This window comes from Bufo gargarizans, chromosome 3 (genome assembly GCF_014858855.1).
Source record: "Bufo gargarizans isolate SCDJY-AF-19 chromosome 3, ASM1485885v1, whole genome shotgun sequence".
NCBI lineage: Eukaryota > Metazoa > Chordata > Amphibia > Anura > Bufonidae > Bufo > Bufo gargarizans.
The window spans coordinates 504,345,115-504,369,514 of NC_058082.1; the positions used below are offsets into that span (position 1 = coordinate 504,345,115).

At 43.5% G+C, this 24,400-nt stretch overlaps 1 protein-coding gene across 2 annotated transcripts in view; it reads right to left on the reverse strand.

Annotated features, from left to right (window-relative positions):
• Positions 1 to 24,400, reverse strand: part of STX1A (syntaxin 1A) — a 196,617-nt gene that overhangs the window by 24,577 nt on the left and 147,640 nt on the right. For both annotated transcript variants that reach the window (XM_044283912.1, XM_044283911.1), the window contains exons 4-5: positions 11,897 to 11,971; positions 5,815 to 5,888 (exon numbers count right to left, since the gene is read on the reverse strand). In XM_044283912.1, the coding sequence (XP_044139847.1) occupies positions 5,815 to 5,888; positions 11,897 to 11,971 (149 nt within the window). The remainder of the gene's footprint in view (positions 1 to 5,814; positions 5,889 to 11,896; positions 11,972 to 24,400) is intronic.

Genomic DNA, 24,400 nt, shown 5'->3' on the forward strand with positions numbered 1-24,400 from the left:
AGGAGTTGTGGCGGGGTATTGAACAACAGACCGACGAGTGGTTGCTGCCGGTGAGCCTCAAGCCCGGCCTGGTGGTGTGTGATAATGGGCGAAATCTCGTTGCAGCTCTGGGACTAGCCAATTTGACGCACATCCCTTGCTTGGCGCATGTGCTGAATTTGGTGGTGCAGAAGTTCATTCACAACTACCCCGACATGTCAGAGCTGCTGCATAAAGTGCGGGCCGTCTGTTCGCGCTTCCGGCGTTCACATCCTGCCGCTGCTCGCCTGTCTGCGCTACAGCGTAACTTCGGCCTTCCCGCTCACCGCCTCATATGCGACGTGCCCACCAGGTGGAACTCCACCTTGCACATGCTGGACAGACTGTGCGAGCAGCAGCAGGCCATAGTGGAGTTTCAGCTGCAGCACGCACGGGTCAGTCGCACTACAGAACAGCACCACTTCACCACCAATGACTGGGCCTCCATGCGAGACCTGTGTGCCCTGTTGCGCTGTTTCGAGTACTCCACCAACATGGCCAGTGGCGATGACACCGTTATCAGCGTTACAATACCACTTCTATGTCTCCTTGAGAAAACACTTAGGGCGATGATGGAAGAGGAGGTGGCCCAGGAGGAGGAGGAGGAGGAGGAGGAGGAAGAGGGGTCATTTTTAGCACTTTCAGGCCAGTCTCTTCGAAGTGACTCAGAGGGAGGTTTTTGGCAACAGCAGAGGCCAGGTACAAATGTGGCCAGCCAGGGCCCACTACTGGAGGACGAGGAGGACGAGGATGAGGAGGAGGTGGAGGAGGATGAGGATGAAGCATGGTCACAGCGGGGTGGCACCCAACGCAGCTCGGGTCCATCACTGGTGCGTGGCTGGGGGGAAAGGCAGGACGATGACGATACGCCTCCCACAGAGGACAGCTTGTCCTTACCCCTGGGCAGCCTGGCACACATGAGCGACTACATGCTGCAGTGCCTGCGCAACGACAGCAGAGTTGCCCACATTTTAACCTGTGCGGACTACTGGGTTGCCACCCTGCTGGATCCACGCTACAAAGACAATGTGCCCACCTTACTTCCTGCACTGGAGCGTGATAGGAAGATGCGCGAGTACAAGCGCACGTTGGTAGACGCGCTACTGAGAGCATTCCCAAATGTCACAGGGGAACAAGTGGAAGCCCAAGGCCAAGGCAGAGGAGGAGCAAGAGGTCGCCAAGGCAGCTGTGTCACGGCCAGCTCCTCTGAGGGCAGGGTTAGCATGGCAGAGATGTGGAAAACTTTTGTCAACACGCCACAGCTAACTGCACCACCACCTGATACGCAACGTGTTAGCAGGAGGCAACATTTCACTAACATGGTGGAACAGTACGTGTGCACACCCCTCCACGTACTGACTGATGGTTCGGCCCCATTCAACTTCTGGGTCTCTAAATTGTCCACGTGGCCAGAGCTAGCCTTTTATGCCTTGGAGGTGCTGGCCTGCCCGGCAGCCAGCGTTTTGTCTGAACGTGTATTCAGCACGGCAGGGGGCGTCATTACAGACAAACGCAGCCGCCTGTCTACAGCCAATGTGGACAAGCTGACGTTCATAAAAATGAACCAGGCATGGATCCCACAGGACCTGTCCGTCCCTTGTCCAGATTAGACATTAACTACCTCCCCATAACCATATATTATTGGACTCCAGGGCACTTCCTCATTCAATCCTATTTTTATTTTCATTTTACCATTATATTGCAAGGCTACCCAAAGTTGAATGAACCTCTCCTCTGCCTGTGTGCTAGGCCTAAATATATGCCAATGGATTGTTGCAGTGGTGGCTGACGTGAAGCCTCATTCTCTGCTATGACATGCAGACTGATTCTCTGGTGACATGAAGCCAGATTGTCTGTTACGGGACCTCTCTCCTCTGCCTGGGTGCTGGGCCTGAATTTATGACAATGGACTGTTGCAGTGGTGGCTGACGTGAAGCCTGATTCTCTGCTATGACATGCAGACTGATTCTCTGCTGACATGAAGCCAGATCCTCTGTTACGGGACCTCTCTCCTCTGCCTGGGTGCTGGGCCTAAATTTATGAAAATGGACTGTTGCAGTGGTGGGTGACGTGAAGCCTCATTCTCTGCTATGACATGCAGACTGATTCTCTGCTGACATGAAGCCAGATTGTCTGTTACGGGACCTCTCTCCTCTGCCTGGGTGCTGGGCCTAAATATCTGACAATGGACTGTTGCATTGGTGGCTGACGTGAAGCCTGATTCTCTGCTATGATATGAAGACTGATTCTCTGCTGACATGAAGCCAGATTGTCTGTTACGGGACCTCTCTCCTCTGCCTGTGTGCTAGGCCTAAATATATGCCAATGGATTGTTGCAGTGGTGGCTGACGTGAAGCCTGATTCTCTGCTATGACATGCAGACTGATTCTCTGGTGACATGAAGCCAGATCCTCTGTTACGGGACCTCTCTCCTCTGCCTGGGTGCTGGGCCTAAATTTATGAAAATGGACTGTTGCAGTGGTGGGTGACGTGAAGCCTGATTCTCTGCTATGACATGCAGACTGATTCTCTGGTGACATGAAGCCAGATCCTCTGTTACGGGACCTCTCTCCTCTGCCTGGGTGCTGGGCCTAAATTTATGAAAATGGACTGTTGCAGTGGTGGGTGACGTGAAGCCTCATTCTCTGCTATGACATGCAGACTGATTCTCTGCTGACATGAAGCCAGATCGTCTGTTACGGGACCTCTCTCCTCTGCCTGGGTGCTGGGCCTAAATTTATGAAAATGGACTCTTACAGTGGTGGGTGACGTGAAGCCTGATTCTCTGCTATGACATGAAGACTGATTCTCTGCTGACATGAAGCCAGATCCTCTGTTACGGGACCTCTCTCCTCTGCCTGGGTGCTGGGCCTAAATATCTGACAATGGACTGTTGCATTGGTGGCTGACGTGAAGCCTGATTCTCTGCTATGATATGAAGACTGATTCTCTGCTGACATGAAGCCAGATTGTCTGTTACGGGACCTCTCTCCTCTGCCTGTGTGCTAGGCCTAAATATATGCCAATGGATTGTTGCAGTGGTGGCTGACGTGAAGCCTGATTCTCTGCTATGACATGCAGACTGATTCTCTGGTGACATGAAGCCAGATCCTCTGTTACGGGACCTCTCTCCTCTGCCTGGGTGCTGGGCCTAAATTTATGAAAATGGACTGTTGCAGTGGTGGGTGACGTGAAGCCTGATTCTCTGCTATGACATGCAGACTGATTCTCTGGTGACATGAAGCCAGATCCTCTGTTACGGGACCTCTCTCCTCTGCCTGGGTGCTGGGCCTAAATTTATGAAAATGGACTGTTGCAGTGGTGGGTGACGTGAAGCCTCATTCTCTGCTATGACATGCAGACTGATTCTCTGCTGACATGAAGCCAGATCGTCTGTTACGGGACCTCTCTCCTCTGCCTGGGTGCTGGGCCTAAATTTATGAAAATGGACTCTTACAGTGGTGGGTGACGTGAAGCCTGATTCTCTGCTATGACATGAAGACTGATTCTCTGCTGACATGAAGCCAGATCCTCTGTTACGGGACCTCTCTCCTCTGCCTGGGTGCTGGGCCTAAATATCTGACAATGGACTGTTGCATTGGTGGCTGACGTGAAGCCTGATTCTCTGCTATGATATGAAGACTGATTCTCTGCTGACATGAAGCCAGATTGTCTGTTACGGGACCTCTCTCCTCTGCCTGTGTGCTAGGCCTAAATATATGCCAATGGATTGTTGCAGTGGTGGCTGACGTGAAGCCTGATTCTCTGCTATGACATGCAGACTGATTCTCTGGTGACATGAAGCCAGATCCTCTGTTACGGGACCTCTCTCCTCTGCCTGGGTGCTGGGCCTAAATTTATGAAAATGGACTGTTGCAGTGGTGGGTGACGTGAAGCCTGATTCTCTGCTATGACATGCAGACTGATTCTCTGGTGACATGAAGCCAGATCCTCTGTTACGGGACCTCTCTCCTCTGCCTGGGTGCTGGGCCTAAATTTATGAAAATGGACTGTTGCAGTGGTGGGTGACGTGAAGCCTCATTCTCTGCTATGACATGCAGACTGATTCTCTGCTGACATGAAGCCAGATTGTCTGTTACGGGACCTCTCTCCTCTGCCTGGGTGCTGGGCCTGAATTTATGACAATGGACTGTTGCAGTGGTGGCTGACGTGAAGCCTGATTCTCTGCTATGATATGAAGACTGATTCTCTGCTGACATGAAGCCAGATTGTCTGTTACGGGACCTCTCTCCTCTGCCTGGGTGCCGGGGCCTAAATATCTGAGAATGGACTGTTCCAGTGGTGGGTAACGGGAAGCCAGATTCTCTGCTATGATATGAAGACTGATTCTCTGCTGACATGAAGCCAGATTGTCTGTTACGGGACCTCTCTCCTCTGCCTGGGTGCTGGGCCTAAATTTATGAAAATGGACTCTTACAGTGGTGGGTGACGTGAAGCCTGATTCTCTGCTATGACATGAAGACTGATTCTCTGCTGACATGAAGCCAGATTGTCTGTTACGGGACCTCTCTCCTCTGCCTGGGTGCCGGGGCCTAAATATCTGAGAATGGACTGTTCCAGTGGTGGGTGACGGGAAGCCAGATTCTCTGCTATGGAACCTCTCTCCAATTGATTTTGGTTAATTTTTATTTATTTAATTTTTATTTTAATTAATTTCCCTATCCACATTTGTTTGCAGGGGATTTACCTACATGTTGCTGCCTTTTGCAGCCCTCTAGCCCTTTCCTGGGCTGTTTTACAGCCGTTTTAGTGCCGAAAAGTTCGGGTCCCCATTGACTTCAATGGGGTTCGGGTTCGGGACGAAGTTCGGATCGGGTTCGGATCCCGAACCCGAATATTTCCGGGATGTTCGGCCGAACTTCTCGAACCCGAACATCCAGGTGTTCGCTCAACTCTAATGTTCAGCACAAAAAGAGGAAACTAATTTGAAAGCACCATGGCTAAAGGACTAGTAGAAGATATCGGTCAGGAGTTCTTTGTTGTAAACGATTACCAGTTCTATATGTGCAGACAATCACCACCCTATACAGTCAAAATTATCCATTATAGCAGTCGGTGCAGATGATATAGTTCCAGTTGAGATGCTACATGTTTCCATATCTAACAGTATGAATAAATGATAGAAACAAGCATTAAAAGGAGTTGTCCAGGATTACAAAATCATGAGTGCTTACTTCCAAAAACAGCACCACCCCTGTCCATGGGTTGTGCCTGGTATTGCAGCTTGGCTACATTGGAGTCCATGGGGCACAGGTACAATACCGTCCACAAGGGGTGCACAGGTGTGGTACTGTTTTTGGAAGACAGCAGACATGCCTTACTAATCCTGCACAACCCCTTTAAACGATGTAAAGATGTGAAGAATGTAAGGCCATGTTTAGCTCAGATTTACTTGTGCATATTACAGTGGATTTCACCTTTTGCAATATGATGTATTACATTACTACAGCATACACATACTTGAACTGGACTTTTAATGTTCTGTAGATGCAGATTTTTTATATGAAAACCATATCCACAATTAGCAATAAAGTGTTTCTTCATCTCTATCTCAAAAGTAAGTATAATAATAAATCTAATCCTCCCCTCACATGCGTTACTGTACGGTACCATCCCATAAGACCATACAGTGATATATACACAACTTCCAAACCAGTAACACATTTTCTTACTGCTGAGGTCCAACTCCTTCACTGTGACAATCCAGACTTTGTAATTCCAGAAGGAGGAATGCTTTGCTGTAATCGCCCGTCGCATAGGGTGCTGTTTTCTTACCTGTGTTTTTCGGATACGCAGGTCAGCAGAAGAGCGGTTCATGGCTTCTTCCTGTTCAATGCTTTGTTCAATATCTGAAAGAAGAAAGATCATGGATTCGAGTTTGTCCTATTACATTATATTCATGAATATTTTTAGCTTGTTTCAGTTTTTTGTGTTGCACAGATCAGTAGTACATGTCATAAATCTGTATTGTATAAGGGGAAGGGTGTAGCTTGTCCCGGCCTGCAGGCTCTCTGTAAATGCTCTAAATATACCTTAAAGGGGTATTCTTCTGGTAATTTCAAGTCGTTCCTTATCCACAGGATAAGGGATAAGTATTACATCAATGGGGGTCCTACAGCTGGGACCACCACTGATCATGAGAATTTGTGTCTCCTACCCCACATGACGCACTCCCCCCCAAAATGAATGGAGTGCCATGTCAGAAATGAGCATGAAGGCTCCATTCAGCATTATGGGACTGCCAGAGATAGATGACAGACCCATAGCGCTTGGCTATTCCCATAGCGATAAATGGAGCGGCTGCGCGTATATGCCTGACCTGCCACTCCGTTCATTTTAGGGGTGCTGTGGATAGGGCATAACTTACATTTGTTGTAACACCACATTAATAGAGTTAAAGACACAGAGGAGAGGAGAATCGGGTTGGAAGATAAAGATGTCTGGATGCTCGTTTGCTTTGGTCTGTTACATAGGTTGATGCAAAGTGAATGTGGGGGGAACGATTGCTACTGCAGCCATTCCCCCTTCATTCAGTTCTGTTAATTATCGGCAAACATTTCAGATTACACAGGAAGGAATAATCTGGCATCTTTCATCCTAGTATGACAGAGCACCTTCACCAGTATAAAATGTAACCTTTACTGATTTTAGTTAAAATTATCCCAAAAATATGCTATACAAAGCAATTTATCAATTAGGCTGGGTAGGCTAAGGAGGGAAGAAAAAACCTCACTTTTACACTCGCCCTACAGACTGATAGCCCTGCCTATCAAAATGGAATGGCCGCTTCGATAGGGGCGATCCCGTGTCAGGAACCTCCTAATTAACCCCATATGTCCATGAGAAGAGATAGATACCGCCACCCAAGAAAAGACCTATTAAAACTACTGTCCAGGGTCGATTGTCAGTGGTCAGAATATACAGGAAAAATAATAAAGATACCAAAATAAATAATATCATCGCACATAGTACACATATGTTCCTATTTTATCAGGTGGTGTCACTTTAGGATCACCAACATACAAAAGGAGCACATGTCATATGTCCCAGGAATGCAAACTTTGGCCTGACGTGTTTCTCTGAACCGTTCTCTGGGGTCAGTTCATCTCTGGGGTCAGATCATCTCTGGGGTCAGTTTTAACAAAAAATTACCTAAAAATGTTTTTAAATCAACCAATACTAACAGATGCAACATATGTGCATTTAGAATACATTAAACAATACCCAAACGATGTTACATGGCTATAAAAAAAAGTTCCAATCTAAACTTTGGAATCCAGACTCAAATAAGCGTGCAACAGCCAACAAATGAATTTTTGATAATGATGTGGCTGTATATATTTCTAATGGTAATCACAAAAGCTTTTCATAGTACTTCTACGTGGGGGCAGAGGGGAGGATAACTTTTCTTCCCTTATGTATAGCTGGAGTCAACGTCGCTGACCAATAGACAACTTGGTACCTTTCGTTACGGCCAATGTAAAGCTTGTCAATTTCTTTCTAGAGGGGCTCAGTTCTTGGAATCTGGTGGACACAAGATATACCACATCCGTCCGTTTGCTAATTGCAACACTGAAGGAGTTGTAGATCTATGTAAATGTACGTGCACTCTCATGTAGGCAAAACATGCTGGGCATTCGAGAGACGGTGATGTGAGGAATAAACGTGATAAACCAATCCCCAGACATGTGACACTCAAACATAATGGTGATGTCAGAGTCCTGGCCTTCTGCGTGATAGACAATAAAGACAGGCATAAGAGGAGGAGATCTTGACATCATTTTGAAACAAAAAGAAGCTAGATGATTCCTGGTTTTGCGTTCCACCATGCAGTCCACATGCGTTCCACCGCCGATTTCCGATCACGTGACTTGGCGCACAGGTATTTAGAGCGACGCTGACAGCATGCAGGTAAGGACAGATACCACACTCTCCATCAAGATGGCCAACACTGCACCACCAATGTTCCTAGGCTGATCCAGGACCAATCTTGGACCGTATTCTGTTCTGATTCTGTACTACATGTGGACTCCAGCTACATAAGGGAAGTAAAAATTATCCTCCCCTCTGACCCCCATGTATAAGTGCTATGATATTATTTATTTTATGCACTTATATAGCACTACTATATTCCGCAGAGCTTTACAGACATTCGCATCCAACTGTCCCCAATGGGGCTCACAATCTAAGGTCCCTATCAGTATGTCTTTGGCATGATATGCTTTTGTGAATATATACAGCCACATCATTATCAATAATTCATTTGTTGGCTGTTGCACGCTTATTGGAGTCTGGATTCTAAACTTTGGATTGGAACTTTTTTATGGCAATGAGATCACTGTTGTAACATCGTATGGGTATTGTTTAATGTATTCTAAATAGACTTGCACATATGTTCCATCTGTTAGTATTGGTTGATTGGTTGATTTTTTGAAGTAAATTTGGGTTAAATGTGGTCCCCTGATGAACTGACCCCAGAGAATGGTTCAGAGAAACGCGTCGGGTCAAAGTTTGCATTCCTGGGACATATGACATGTGCTCCTTTTGTATGTTGGTGATCCTTAAGTGACACCACCGGATAAAATAGGAACATATGTGTACTATGTGCGATGATATTATTTATTTTGGTATCTTTATTATTTTTCATGTATATTCTGAACACTGCCAATCGACCCTGGACAGTAGTTTTAATAGGTCTTTTCTTGGCATATAGGGTTGATTAGGAGGTTCCTGACACGGGATCACCCCCATCGGGCGGCCATTCCGTTTTGATAGGCAGGGCTATCAGTCTGTAGGGCGAGTGTTATGCCTCATGCACACGTCAGTGTTCAGTCAGTGACTTCCATTAGTGATTGTGAGCCAAAACCAGGTGCTCTAAACACAGAACAGGTGCAGATCTTTCTCTTAGACCTTATGTCTGTGGAGGCTCCAATGCTGGTTTTGGCTCACAGTCACTGATGGAAATTACTGATCAAAACACTGACGTGTGAATGAGGCTTATTTAGGGTGAGGTTTTTGCTTCCCTCTTTAGCCTACTCAGCCTAATTGATAAATTGCTTTGTATGGCACATTTTGGGGATAATTTTAACTAATATCAGTAAAGGTTACGTTTTATACTGGTGACTGATTTGGACTTCTGATGTCCTTATTCATCAAAACTGTGATTTATCTTTCATCCTAGTGAAAGATTCCCATCAGCCGACAAAAGAGCGATTGCTTGTAAAAAAAATGATTATAAGGGTCCGTTATCGGGAATTGAAATCGTTTGGTCTATCAGGGCCTTAAAGAGTCGCTGTACTTTCACACAATTTCATTTAATAGAGAATGCTGTAACAAGCAAATTTCTAAATCACTTTATTTAAAAAAAATATCTGTCTGCATCCACCTGAAAAAAAGCTGTAAAGTCATGGCCACTAGGGGTCTCACTTCCACCTAAGTTGCAGTCCACTGCCTGTTGCCAGGTAACATCTGTCCCTAGTAGCAGAGACTCAGAAGATGTCCGAGAGGAAGTGGGGGCGTGTCAGAGCTAGCTGAGATTGTGAGCCTGATAAAAGATCTACTTCTACACTGCTCCTGAACATCACAGGAGCCTCCTGGGTGTCTGTAAGTGTGAGTTATCCCTCATTATCTGTTCTTTGTGCTCCAGAGGGCAAAACATAGTGTGAAGTAAGGGAAAGGATGTCACAGTAGTACAGTGCTGGCAGAAGGAAGACGCCCCTGCTTCTAAGTGAAATTGATCTAGCTGTGCAGCTGAAACAGGGAGTAATATGGCTGAAAAAAACATTACTGAAGACCAAACATAACTGTTCCTTCACAGCTATGATTTTACGAAGAACACAGCCATTATGTAAACTTTTCTTTTTTTAACTCAGGTACACTTTAAGTCTCTGCTGTGAGAGGGGAGCACATGATTTGCAGATAATACAGCTGTTACTTCACACTATAGTAAGTCAACCTATTGAGCATTTTTTTATGGAGAGATGAACACAGAAATTATAGTGTAGAGCATTTTGCCTCCAGTACATATAAAGCTGCTCAAGGAGGGTACTGTGCATGCAGTGATACTCCATGGTATTTTTCCCAGTAGAAGGCAGTTTAATTCACAGCCCATGAGGTTGGACTGCTGCAGATATCTAACAGCCTCCATAGACTCTTCTGTAATAAATGAACGCTATTCCCCCTGCTGGTACATAATAAAGTTAAATACATTGGACAGCACTGTTTTATATAATTGGAAGCATTTAAGTGCAAATTATCAATAGCAGAACGACCGCGTGCACCGTAATTGGTAATAAATGTATCTGAATAGGACTTTTTCTAACTGTCGCTTACTGGGAGGCATGGTCGGAATATACCTGCAATATACAAAAAGTACCTGCAATCCTTTCTTTCTATTTAAGGTCGGGACTACACAGAGATTTTTTACATTTCTGCTGATTGATTTTTAAATAATAGCTGAATTTTAGCCTTTTTAGCATTTTACACTGTCCACTCCGCTTTTAACAAGGTAGGGGGGACAAGGATACGACTGTTCTATTGAGGATTGGATGATTCGTTCTGCAAAATGCGGACCACACACGACTGGTATCCGTGTTTTGCGACCATTTAAACTTAAAAACTTAAAGACCACATTTGTCCCTGGCTGAGAGCAACTGTGCTACCATCTATGTGCATGTGCTGTTCATAGCTCACAGCCATCAGTGTCACATGAATGAAGGGACATGGCATCACAAGTGTAGTGCCACAGACCTGGGAGTACTACAATTGTAAATAGTTTTTGCATTATCTTGTTATGTATTATTGTTTGGCTAACCACCCTGTTCCTCCCCTATTCCTGTGGAGAGAGAGAGAAGAGTGAGGAGGCCCACTACAGAGCTCCTGCTCCTAATAGAGGTTCTCCAGAGAGATCAACTGAATTGATCCTTAAGTAAATCCTTGAGAAGACAGACTGCAGGGTGAACAGCTGCAACCAGCAATTGAAGACACAGCTGTAAGGTGAGGGACTATGGCTAAGACACCCATCACTTTGACTACTATTACACCAGTACAATACTAGTGCTAAACTGCAACCATTCAACTTGCCTCCCTATTGCTTACTGGTACCAGGAGATTGTACTTAAAATCAGCTTCTATTTAATGTATTTGAAGTTCTAGGTTGCACTTTATTACATTTAATTCTGGCCTCATTCTTCAATACTACATTTCCACTGCACCGATCCCCAAGGAGCAATGGCCTGATGGAGTACATTGTGATGGAACACTACCACTCTCATCCTCTTCACCGGCTCCTCCAGGGCTTGCAGCACCAACATGGTGGGATACGCACTATGGACAGTGGCCAAAAGGTGAAAAGTTGCTGTGAGTGTTGTATAGGTACATGCCTATCATCGAGAGTTTGTTTTTTCATGTCCTTTGACCATAATAAACTAGTGAGATACTTGGTTTTGGTGTCAAAAATTTGTTCTGCCCACAATAAAAATGAAAAATACCCCTTCCCCCTTGCTATTGTGTTTTACTTCTTTTTTTAAGCAAACTTGTGGTTTCAAGTTCGACGTACAAGGTTTGGGTTATCTAAGAATTCAAAGTTACAGTCCGTGGTAGCGGAATCCATAACGGAATTCTTAGATAATCCGAACCTTGTACGCCGAACGTGAAACCACAAGTTTTCTCAACACTATGTTTTACCTTTCGCAGCACAGTTGTTTTTTTTGTTTAGACCTAGTAATGTATATCTGCAGTTGTACATGGTATAACATGGTATAGCATCTAATACAAGTTTCCACAACAATCATCCAGGCTGCTCGACAATGGAGGACTTCTAGTAGATGAAAGGTAGAGAGAGGTGGTGAGCACTCACTCTTCAGCTTGGAGCGGACCTTGTTGGCTGTCTTTTTGATGTCCGACATCAGCTCTTCCAATTCTACCTTGGTTTCTGTGGAGAGAATCAGCAGGTTGAGAACAGGTGATGACAAGCAGCAGCTGTCCTATTATATACAGGAAGCAATAGCAGCAAGACACAGGGAGAGAGCGCTGACAGACCCACACGTTAAGAAATGACTATGTTGCGCTATAAACTAGAGAACATTATATTAGTATGAGGCATTTATGCTTTCATCAGTTTTATCAGGTGGTGTACCCATTTTCTATCTTTTCCAGTTAGGGTACGACCACACGGTCAGATTTCCTGATGCAGTTTTGGAAGCCAAAACCAGGAGCGAATAAAAAAAAAAAAGAGGAGACATCGTATCTGTCCTATATACTTTCTCTCCTTTTATGATCCACTCCTGATTTTGGCTTCTAAAACTGCATCAGGAAACCTTATCACATGACTGTACTCTTAGGGCTCATGCAAACGACCGTGTGCTGACCGTTATGTGCATTGAGGACCGCAATTTTCGGACTGACTGACCTTCATTTCTTAAAGTAATGATGGCCACTCGTTTTTATTTACTTAGCTGCTTTTTTCTTGCCATAATACAAATTCTAACAGTCTATTCAGTAGGACTATCAGCTGTGTATCCACCTGACTTCTCCACAATGCAATTGATGGTTCCAACCCCATTTATTAGGCAAGAAATCCCACTTATTAAACCTGACGGGGCACACCTGTGAAGTGAAAACCATTTCAGGTGACTACCTCTTGAAGCTCATCAAGAGAATGCCAAGAGTGTGCAAAGCAGTAATCAAAGCAAAAGGTGGCTACTTTGAAGAACCTAGAATATGACATATTTTCAGTTGTTTCACGCTTTTTTGTTATGTATAGAATTCCACATGTGTTAATTCATAGTTTTGTTGCCTTCAGTGTGAATCTACAATTTTCATAGTCATGAAAATAAAGAAAACTCTTTGAATGAGAAGGTGTGTCCAAACTTTTGGTCTGTACTGTATATATATATATTGGCCAGTAGGGGTATGTGTATATATAATATATGGCCCCAGTATATGGGTATATATATATATATATATATATATATATTTATTCCATGCATGCCCAGGTTGTGTATGTGTGTATATATAGATATGTATGTATGCCCCTGTGTTTTCATACATATCTATATATACAGTGTCGGACTGAGGTACCTAGGGCCCACCAGTAAAATTTATTTTGGGGGCCCACCATACGGATACATTCAAATATAATAAATAATTTAACAAGTTTTTTTATATGAACACAGGCTGGTTGAGGTGCTGTACATTGAATATATGTATGTAGTGCAGTAAATCTAATGTGTTATGTTCAACTTGTGCAGGGGGTGGGAGACTAGGGGCCCACCTTGCCCAGGGGCCCACCGGGGGATTCCCCTGTACCCCTGTGGGCCAGTCCGAGCCTGTATATATATATATACTTATATGTGGCCAGTATGCCCCCCAATCTCGGGGTGCCCCCACCTCCAGCTGAGGAATCCTCCTGCAGGCGCATTCCAGCGCACCTGCAGGAGGGAGATGCTGCCTTGATGACTGGACAACTATGTCCAGTTGCGGTCACTTCAAAAGACAAGAGAGATCCTCTTCCTTTTGATAACATCTCTGGCGGGGCCAGAGATGTTTTGCATTACAAGAACAGGGGAACTAAGGGCTCCCTTACCCCTGTATGCCACGTAATTACAGCACCAGAGATAGTGGTCACTTCACAGGCGGGAGGATCAAAGCGATCCTCCACCTGGAAACGCACGACAGGACGCGTGGGCTGGTGTGGTGACGTGATGTGGTCCTGCAGCACTGAGCTCATCAGTTGAGCCGAACAGCCCCCCTGAGATGCAAGAATCATCCTCAAGAGTTGAGCCAAGCAGCCCCAAGTGAGGATCATCCCCTGGGACGAGCATTCACCCCTGGAGGCCAAGCATTAACCCTGGATTTGGCTGAGTAACCCTTTCCATTCCCCCTAGACCAATGAGAATTAACCCCTCCAATATTAACCCCTGATTAACCCTTTCCTTATACCCCTGCCCACTGCCACCAACCCCTACTACCCTACAATATTCCATATACTGTATATATAACCCTATTTTACGGTACCTCTACTTAGCTATACCCCTGCCCTATATTGGTCACTATTAACCCTTTATACCCCATAGGAACAGCGTATAGAATCAGGAGGGACAGTGCAGCTGCTAATATGTGTGTATGTAGGTGTATGTCTAGATAGATTGTGGGGTGGAATAGTAGATTGTGTTGTGTTAGCGTAGTCAGGTTTTATAGTGTTAATGTATTGCGGTGTGTGTCTATATGTATATATATTTATATAACCAGCGATATAAATATATATAGATATAGCAATATAATAGACTGTAGACTTGTATTTATGTAATAAATTCCTTTATTGTTCAATACGCAGTTTATAGTCCTTGTGGTCGCCGCCGTAATAATCCATCGCACGTAGTTCACAGAAAGGTATAGCAACAGATAGTTTGTATTTATAGTATAAATAGGCGGAGTCATCAATAGACGACTCGCGCCTATTTATGAATATTATTATTGATATTAACACAAAATATTAATAATTAATATTCCCTTTAACAGTCTGCATCTGTGATACGGAGTGCACACTGCCAGTGGTCGTATATTGCGGACCTGCTGTTTGCGGTCCGCAGTATGGGCACGGGGCACACATGCTCGTATGCATGAGCCCTTAGGCCTTTTTCACACAAGTGATAAGAATTGTGTCAGGATGCGTTCAGGGTGCATTCAGTGAAACTCACACATTTCTCAAGCAAGTTCAGTCAGTTTTGTCAGCCTCTGCATTCAGTGTTTCATTTTTTTCCCGCACAGGTGCAATCAGTTTTCATGCGTTTTTCACGCGCGTGAAAAAAACCTGAAGGTTTACAAATAACATCTCTTAGCAACCATCCCAGATTACATCCGTATGCAATGCTGAATATAGAACATGCTGCGATTCTCACGCAACCCAGAACTGATGCGTGAAAAACAACACTCATGTACACAGACCGATTTAAATGAATGGGTCAGGATTCAGTGCGGGCGCTATGCGTTCACGTCATGCTCTTGTGAAAGGGGCCTTAGGACTCATTCACACGACAGTATTTTGCGTTCAGTATACTGGCAGTTTTTTTTGTTCAGTATGCGGTACATATACTGAACCATTCCGTGTGCATTCCATTTCAGTATTTCCGTACCGTGAAAAGATAGAACATGTCCTATTCTTGTCCGCAAATCACGGTGCTTGGCTCTATTCAAGTCAATGGGTCCACAAAAGGAACGGAACACATACGGAAATGCATCCGTATGTCTTCCGTATCCGTTCCGTTTTTGCTGAACTATCTATTGAAAATGTTATGCCCAGCCCAATTTTTTCTATGTAATTACTGTATACCGTACATGGCATACGGAACGGAAACGGAAACACAACAGAAAGAAACAGAAAAAACGGAACAACAGATGCGTAAAAAACGGACCGCAAAACACTGAAAAAGCCAAACGGTCGTGTGCATGAGCCCTAAGGCCTCTTTCACACGGGCGTTGCGGGAAAATGTGCGGTTGCATTGCGGGAACAGGCGCGATTTTTCTGCGCGAGTGCAAAACATTGTAATGCGTTTTGCACTCGCGTGAGAAAAATCGCGCATGTTTGGTACCCAAACCCGCTTGGGATCGGTGTTCTGTAGATTGTATTATTTTCCCTTATAACATGAATACAGAATGCATAGTAAAATAGCGCTGGAGGGGTTAAAAAAATAAATACATTTTTTTTACTTACCTTAATCCACTTGATCGCGCAGTCGGCATCTCCTTCTGTCTTCATCTTAGCTGTGTGCAGTAACAGGACCTGTGGTGACGTCACTCCGGTCATCACATGATCCATCACCATGGTAAAAGATCATGTGATGGATCATGTGATGACCGGAGTGACGTCACCACAGGTCCTGTTACTACACAGAGCTAAGATGAAGACAGAAGAGATGCCGACTGCGCGATCAAGTGGATTAAGGTGAGTTAAATTATTATTATTTTTTTTTAACCCCTCCAGCGCTATTGTACTATGCATTCTGTATTCAGAATGCTATTATTTTCCCTTATAACCATGTTATAAGGGAAAATAATAATGATTGGGTCTCCATCCCAATCGTCTCCTAGCAACGGTGCATGAAAATCCCATAGAAGTGAATGGAACAGTGGACCAACATGGGAACTACTGTTCCATTCAGATATGGAACTCAGGTCCCAGCAATCTAACTCTCAACAATCCAACATGTATTACTTAGGCCTCATCCACACGACCGTTCCGTTTTTTTTGCGGTCCGCAAACCGCAGATCCGCTAAAAAACGAAGCCGCCCGTGTGCCTTCCGCAATTAGCGGAATGGAACGGGTGGCCCATTGTAGAAATGCCTATTCTTGTCCGCAAAACGGACAATAATAGGACATGCTATTTTTTTTTTTGCGGGGCCACGGAACGGAGCAACTGATGCGGACAGCACACGGAGTGCTGTCCGCATCTTTTGTGGCCCCATTGAAGTGAATGGGTCTGCATCCGAGCCGCAAAAAAATGCGGCTCGGATGCGGACCACAACAACGGCCGTGTTTATGAGGCCTTATCTTGTGGATAGGTAATTAAAGGGTTTATGTCACTTCAGTAAGTGGCATTTATCATGTAGAGAAAGTTAACCAGAGAGGCCGATGCTTTTTCCTATAGTGTGCAAGCACGACCAACACTGATGGTCGTAACCATGGAAACGAGCAGTGTATAATGTGATGGAAAAATGAATCCAGCCAGCAAAGGAAGCAATATGGACAATGACAATACATTAGTAAGTGTCTTGTATAACTTTCTCTACATGATAAATGTAATTTGCTGAAGTGAGACAGCCCCTTTAATGCCGTTTGTGGAATAGCGTCTTTAAAATACCCCGAAAATAAAATGATCCAGCTAAATTAACCCTTACCACACATTTACAGATTATCCACAACCTACAAACACACGTACACTGCAGAATTCCTGGAGCTAATATACAGTCCTAACAGGTACACCAATTTGCCTTGGTTTATTAAACCATACATTTTCGGGCAATATCTCTCATGGGGATGTGCTAGTTCAGCAGTGCATTTTCAAAATTATTTTTCTCAAAGTAAACTGCAATAACCTTGATGGAATGAAGAGTAAGGAGACATTTGCTAGTTGATAATGCGGACTGTGGTTTCATCGAGGCAACACAAAAATGAGGTCTGCTGACTTAGGACATCATGTATAACACACAGAGCAAACAGAAAGTGGGATCAACCTGCAATGAAAAAATTAAGCTATCTATCTTTCTGCATCAGACGTAGGATACTATGCTGCGGAGAATATCCGCACTAGAGTCTGCACATAACATGCGATCCTCAACTTAAAGGGGTTGTCCCATGGGAAATATTCAGCAGTTTTCAAACCAGCACCTGAATCTGAATACTTTTGTAATTGCATGTTATTAAAAATATTGTATAACCAAAGAGTTATTTATTAAAATGCATCTGTATAGCGCCACCTGCTGTTTTTTTTTCTTATTTCTGTGTCCACTTCGATGAGATGGTCGCACATGCTCAGTTCCATCCTTCAACTGCCTCCTGAGCTGTGATAGGGAGATAGCTGCAGCAGCAGAAAGGACACGCACTCCTAAAAAGACACCTTCCCCTGAGCGGTCAGCTTGAAAATAATCTAGCAGAGCAATTGAAGCAATGAGCAGGGAGATCTCTGGATCCATGTCAGGTACAGGGCTGGTGCTAGCTTTGTTAAGCCTCTTTCACACGACCATTTGGCTTTTTCAGTGTTTTGAGGTCCTTTTTTCACGGATCTGTTGTGTTTCCGTTTCTGTTCCGTTTTTTCGTATGGCATATACAGTAATTACATAGAACAAATTGGGCTGGGCATAAAATTTTCAATAGATGGTTCCGCAAAAACGGAACGGATACGGAAGACATACGGACCCACTGACTTGAATGGAGCCACGGAACGTGATTTGTGGGCAATAATAGGACATGTTCTATCTTTCAACGGAACGTAAGAAACGGAAATACGGAAACAGAATGCATATGGAATACATTCAGTTTTTTTTTGCGGAACCATTGAAATAAATGGTTCCGTATACGGACCGTATACGGAACGCAAAAAACGGCCCGTGAACGAAAAATAAACAAAAAAACGGTTGTGTGAAAGAGGCCTTAGAAAGAGATTGTCATGTGCTATATGATGTCTGGTTTTCATTTTTTACATTAATAATATGGGATAATATAGATTTTGCAAGGATAACCACACTGAGAGCCCAGATAATAATCCTTGGTCCGCAATACGGCAACGGGACACCTACGATCGTGTGCAGAGGCCTAATACAATCATGGAGAGAGAAAGAAAGAAAGAAAAGAACGAAACAAAAAAACGAAAGAAAGAAAGAAATCCCTTATGTTCATGGACATGAGCTCTTAGGTCTTGTCCACATCCGTTTTTCACTGACTTGAATGTGTCTTCGATGACGTCACTCCGGTCATCACATGGTACGTCACATGATCTTTTACCATGGTGATTCACCATGGTAAAAGACCATGTGATGACCGGAGTGACGTCATCGAAGGTCCTTAACCTGTATTTAATGGAGCAGCTCACCCCAGGTCCTGTTCAGCGCAGAGGAGACACAAGGAGATGCCGGGCTTCGTGATCAAGTGGACTAAGGTGAGTTAAATTATTATTATTTTTTTTTAACCCCTCTAGCGCTGGTTTACTATGCATTCTGTATTCAGAATGCTATTATTTTCCCTTATAACCATGTTATAAGGGAAAATAATAATGATCGGGTCTTCATCCCGATCGTCTCCTAGCAACCGTGCGTGCAAATCGCACGGCATCCGTACTTGCTTGCGGATGCCATCTGATTTTCACACACCCCATTCACTTCTATGGGGCCTGCGTCACGTCAAAATCGGACAATATAGAGCATGCTGCGATTTCAACTGAACGCACAAGTGATGCGTTAAAAACAACGCTCATGTGCACAGCCCCATAGAAATGAATGGGTCAGGATTTAGTGCGGGTGCCATACGTTCGCCGCACGGATCGCACCCGCACGGAAAACTCGCCCGTGTGAAAGGGGCCTAAGAGTAATACTCACTGTATTACTCATACAGCCAATGCATTCCAATACAGAAGTATTGGAATGCATTGTAAAGGCATTAGACCCCCAAAAGTTCAAGTCCCAAAGTGGGACAAAAAATAAAGTGAAAAAAAGTTGCAAAAATAAAGTTTTCCCCCCAAAAATTTAAAGTTTCAAGTACAAATAAACAAAAATGTCATTTTCCCCAATCAAAGTTAAAAAAATTGGTAAAAAATAGTGGGAGGTGGAAAAAGTATACATATTAGGTATCGCCGCGTCCGTATCAACCGTCTCTATAAACCTATCACATGACCTAACCCCTCAGATGATCACCGTAAAAAATAAAAAATAAAAACTATTTTTTAATCACCTTACATCACAAAAAGTACAACAGCAAGAGATCAAAAAGGTGTTTGCCCACCAAAATAGTACCAATCTAACCGTCACCTCATCCCGCAAAAAATTAGCCCCTACCGGAGACAATAGCCCAAAAAATAAAAAAAACTATGGCTAAGAATATGGAGACACTAAAACATCATTTTTTTTGTTTTAAAAAAGCTGTAATTGTGTAAAACTTACATTAAAAAAAAAAGTATACATATTAGGTTTTGACGCGTCTGTATCGACCGGCTCTATAAAAATATCACATGACCTAACCCCTCAGGTGAATACCGTAAAAAAAGCAATTTTTTGTCACCTTACATCACAAAAAGTGTAATATAGAGCAACCAAAAATCATATGTACTCTAAACTAGTACCAACAAAACTTCCACCCTATCCTGTAGTTTCTAAAATGGGGTCACTTTTTTGGAGTTTCTACTCTAGGGGTGCATCAGGGGGGCTTCAAATGGTACATGGTGTCAAAAAAAACAGTCCAGCAAAATCTGCCTTCCAAAAGCCGTATGGCATTCCTTTCCTTCTGCACCCTGCTGTGTACCCGTAAAATACAGAATCAGGGCCATAAATATTGAGTTTTGTTTGGCTTTTAACCCTTGCTTTGTAAAAGTAAAAAAAATATTAAAATGGAAAATCTGCCAAAAAAGTGAAATTTTGAAATTGTATCTCTATTATCCATTAATTCTTGTGGAACACCTAAAGGGTTAACAAAGTTTGTAAAATCAGTATTAAATACCTTTAGGGGTATAGTTTCTTAGATGGGGTCACTTTTATGGAGTTTCTACTCTAGGGGTGCATCAGGGGGGCTTCAAATGGGACATGATGTAAAAAAAAACAGTCCAGCAAAACCTGTCTTCCAAAAACCGTATGGCATTCCTTTCCTTCTGCGCCCTTCCGTGTGCCCGTACAGCTGTTTATGACCACATATGGGGTGTTTCTGTAAACTACAGAATCAGGGCCATAAATATTGAGTTTTGTTTGGCTGTTAACCCTTGCTTTGTAACTGGAAAAAAAAAAAATTAAAATGGAAAATCTGCCAAAAAAGTGACATTTTGAAATTGTATCTCTATTTTCCATTAATTCTTGTGGAACACCTAAAGGGTTAACAAAGTTTGTAAAATCAGTTTTGAATACCTTGAGAGGTGTAGTTTCTAGAATGGGGGTCATTTTTGGGTGGTTTCTATTATGTAAGCCTCGCAAAGTGACTTCAGACCTGAACTGGTCCCTAAGGCTGGGTTCACACCTGAGCGTTTTACAGCGCGTTCCTACGCGCTGTAAAACGCTCAACAAGGAGAAACCAATGATTCCCTATGGGAATGGTTCACACTTGGGCGTTTTACAGCGCGTACGATCGCGCTGTAAAACGCCCGACGCTCCAAAAAGTACATGAGCGACTTTTGGGGCGTTTGTGGCCATAGGACACTGTAGTGAATCACACAAACGCGCGTCAAACGCGCGTTTACTATTACAAAAACGCGCATAAAAATGCGCGTCAAAAACGCGCGTAAAACGCGCGTTTGCGCAACGCTCAAGTGTGAACCCAGCCTAAAAATTGGGTTTTGGAAAATTTCAGAAAAATTTCAAGATTTGCTTCTAAACTTCTAAGCCTTGTAACATCCCCAAAAAATAAAATATCATTCCCAAAATGATCCAAACATGAAGTAGACATATGGGGAATGTAAAGTAATAACTATTTTGGGAGGTATTACTATGTATTATAGAAGTAGAGAAATTGAAACTTGAAAATTTGCAATTTTTTAAATTTTTGGGTAAATTTGGTATTTTTTTTATAAATAAAAATATTATTTTTTTACTTCATTTTTTTGTCATGAAGTACAATATGTGACGAAAAAACTATCTCAGAATGGCCTGGATAAGTCAAAGCTTTTTAAAGTTATCACCACTTAAAGTGACACTGGTCAGATTTGCAAAAAATGGCCTGGTCCTAAGGTGAAATAAGGCTGTGTCCTAAAGGGGTTAAGGAAACCGTTACATTCAGGTTGATCACTGGTTTTTAGGCAGTTTATCCCTAGCAACCAAACTATCAGACATGACTCTGCAAACTGTATTGTCACTGCACTGACAGCAGATGAGGGGAGCTTGGCAGCAGTCACACCACATACTTTTCCATATCAGGTTGTGGAAAGAATTAGATTTTTCTAAAAATAAACTTAGATGGAGAAATCCGCTCTGCTGTTAATGCTTCTGCTCTGCTGCTTCTTCACTTAAAGGGACAAACGTTGTAAACCCAATTTCCTTTTGCAATTATCCATTGGGAAGATTAAAGCGCTCTCTCCCCAAGGAGAGATAGTACCCCCCAAATCCATTGGGAATTACTTTACAATGCTAACTTTTTTTCTGCCTAGGGCTACGTTGGTTTCTACCTTGGTTTTCCAATTTCAATGCCGCCGACCTGCTCGCGGTTTTACCCCATTGAATTGACTTCAACCACTAGCAGATCCCCTCCGTGGTTTCCTCTGGTGCCCCCTTAGAAACTGTACATGCACATAATCTGTGACCACATGATTGGAGGTGCGGACTCCCCAGTGGGAGGCGGTTTCAGCACAGATGTTGCAGAGTTTTGGCGTGGAATCTGTGCTAAAATCCATGGCAAAAATAGGGATTTCTATTGTATAACGCTTAGACAAATCTCTTGTGGTTGCTGCCAAACTACAGGTCTATGAGGAAACAGGTAACGATACTGATGATGTGCTCATCCCCTTAGGAATCATTCAGACTATCGATTATATGTTGAATCAGTTTTGTCTCTGCACTTCCTTTGTCGTTTTTTTTTTTGTCTGTGTGGCATTGGTATGTCATCCGTTTTTCATGTTTGTAAGGGGTCAAGCACACGACCATTGCCTGTTTTGCGGTCTGCAACTTGCGGATCCACAAAACACGGTTGTGTTCCGCATTTTGCAGAACGGAACGTCCGGGCCATAATAGAACAGTCCCATCCTTGTCCATAATGTGGACAAGAATAGGACATGTTCTATATTTCTGCGCATGCCACGGAAGCTGTCCACATCTTTTACTGCCCCATTGAAGTGAATGGGTCTGCATCCGACCCGCAATGAGCCCTAAAAAAAACTCTGAAAAAAAAGAAGGAGGTCCAACACTGAAAACGTCAACTTTGTGGATTACAAATATTGAATATTATTTAAGGGGGTCTTCAGCAGTTTTGACCGTGCAAAACTGCTGACGACACTAGGTTAGGATCTGGGAAGAGCAGAAGAAACAGAGTTTTTATTATCAGAAGTAGTGAGAATATGAAGTTTTATGCTGCCAGGTTCTGCTCCTGCGGTACAGAGCTGTACGATGCCGTATAGTATTTGATGAAGAATGTAGCATTCATAGATAATCTAAAAACAATTTGACATGCCTTGGCATGAAATAAAAGGCTTGCAGTTGAATAAGAGCCTTATTATATCTCTGTACAAAACATTTAGGGGGACTGGCATCGATTGTGTCTTGGGGCCCAGAACATAACTCTATGAGTCTGTTGGGAGATATACGTCAATAGTCCCTTGCTAAAACAAATATTGGACCATTTATCTTTGTAACAGGATGTGAGGCCTCTGGCCTGCTTCCCACCATTGTGATTAGGAGCTGAAATTCTACATACTTAGGCCCCTGGTTTTACAGTTCCTGGTCTCTGAGTCACACAGCAATTTATGACTATAGAAGCATAATTATCTGCAAGCATTCTAGTATCCACAATGCTGCCACTGCCATGTCATTTCCAAGAACAAAGCACTGAAGATTATGAGGAGGAGGCTTTGAAGCAGATAATGAAACCGAGAAAGAGAAAAAGATTATGCACTTGGAAAAAAAAAAAGAGGTGGTAATAAGATGATGGCTAAACAGAAGAAGAAATGAAGAAGGGAAGGCATCTACTGAGAAAGAAGAATTGGGAGATATATGTTTGCTTTATTCTTTGTCGTAAATGCAGCTGACAACAGTTGCGGAACGTTAAATAATTTAGCGCTTGCCACTTACACGGAGCTCTGAACACTCGGCTATCACCCTGCTTTCTAATAAATATTATAGTAAGCAGCAATTGTGCAGTTCACTAAAATGTTCAAAGTCTCACAGAGCAGGGAAAGACAGTCTAAGCTCTGGTTCTCGATGAGGAGGAGTGAAGAAGGACAACTTATGCCAAGCGGGCAAGCAACTAAAGAAGCTGGGCTTTACTGAAAAACTTTCACTCAAAATTACAGACAAAAAATGGTTTTCAACCAGGGCTGGTCCTCTCAAAGGAGAAGGTCACTACACGTAGTCTATTAAGGAACTGGACATCTGTCAGAAAAAAGCTGTTATAGATCAAAGGTGGTTCTCGACCAAAGATTGGGGTAGAGATATATGCTACTGCTGTGTTTAGCAACCAAGGGATTGCCTACAATGGTTCACACACTAAAAGGTAACAAGGTCATTGGTGAAGAACACAGTTGTCGTCAACCATTGACTCCAGAGCCACGTGTGACTTTAGGACTACATGCATGTAGCTTCCCAGCTGTTGACTGCTGCAGAATATATTGCAGAGAAATGTCACCAGGGATGTCATATCATTAAAGTCGGTTTTCCGGTCTTTTTGTAACGATGGCCTATCAGTCACCCTGCGCCCCTGCAGGGTTCAGCAGTAGCTCTGGTGCCAGAAGTCAATGGGAACACTTCTGCAGTAACCAGCTCTGTCCACTATACACAATGGATGGACCTGTGGTTCCAGGGAAGGAGATGCAACAGAAAAGCTGATCGGCGGGTTGTCGTACCCTCACTAATTAGATATTAATGACCAATCCTGAGGATAGACCATCAATATAAAAGGACCAGAAAACCGCTTTTTTAAAGAATGTTGGATATAATGACAAGTCACTCAAACAAGACAAACTATAGT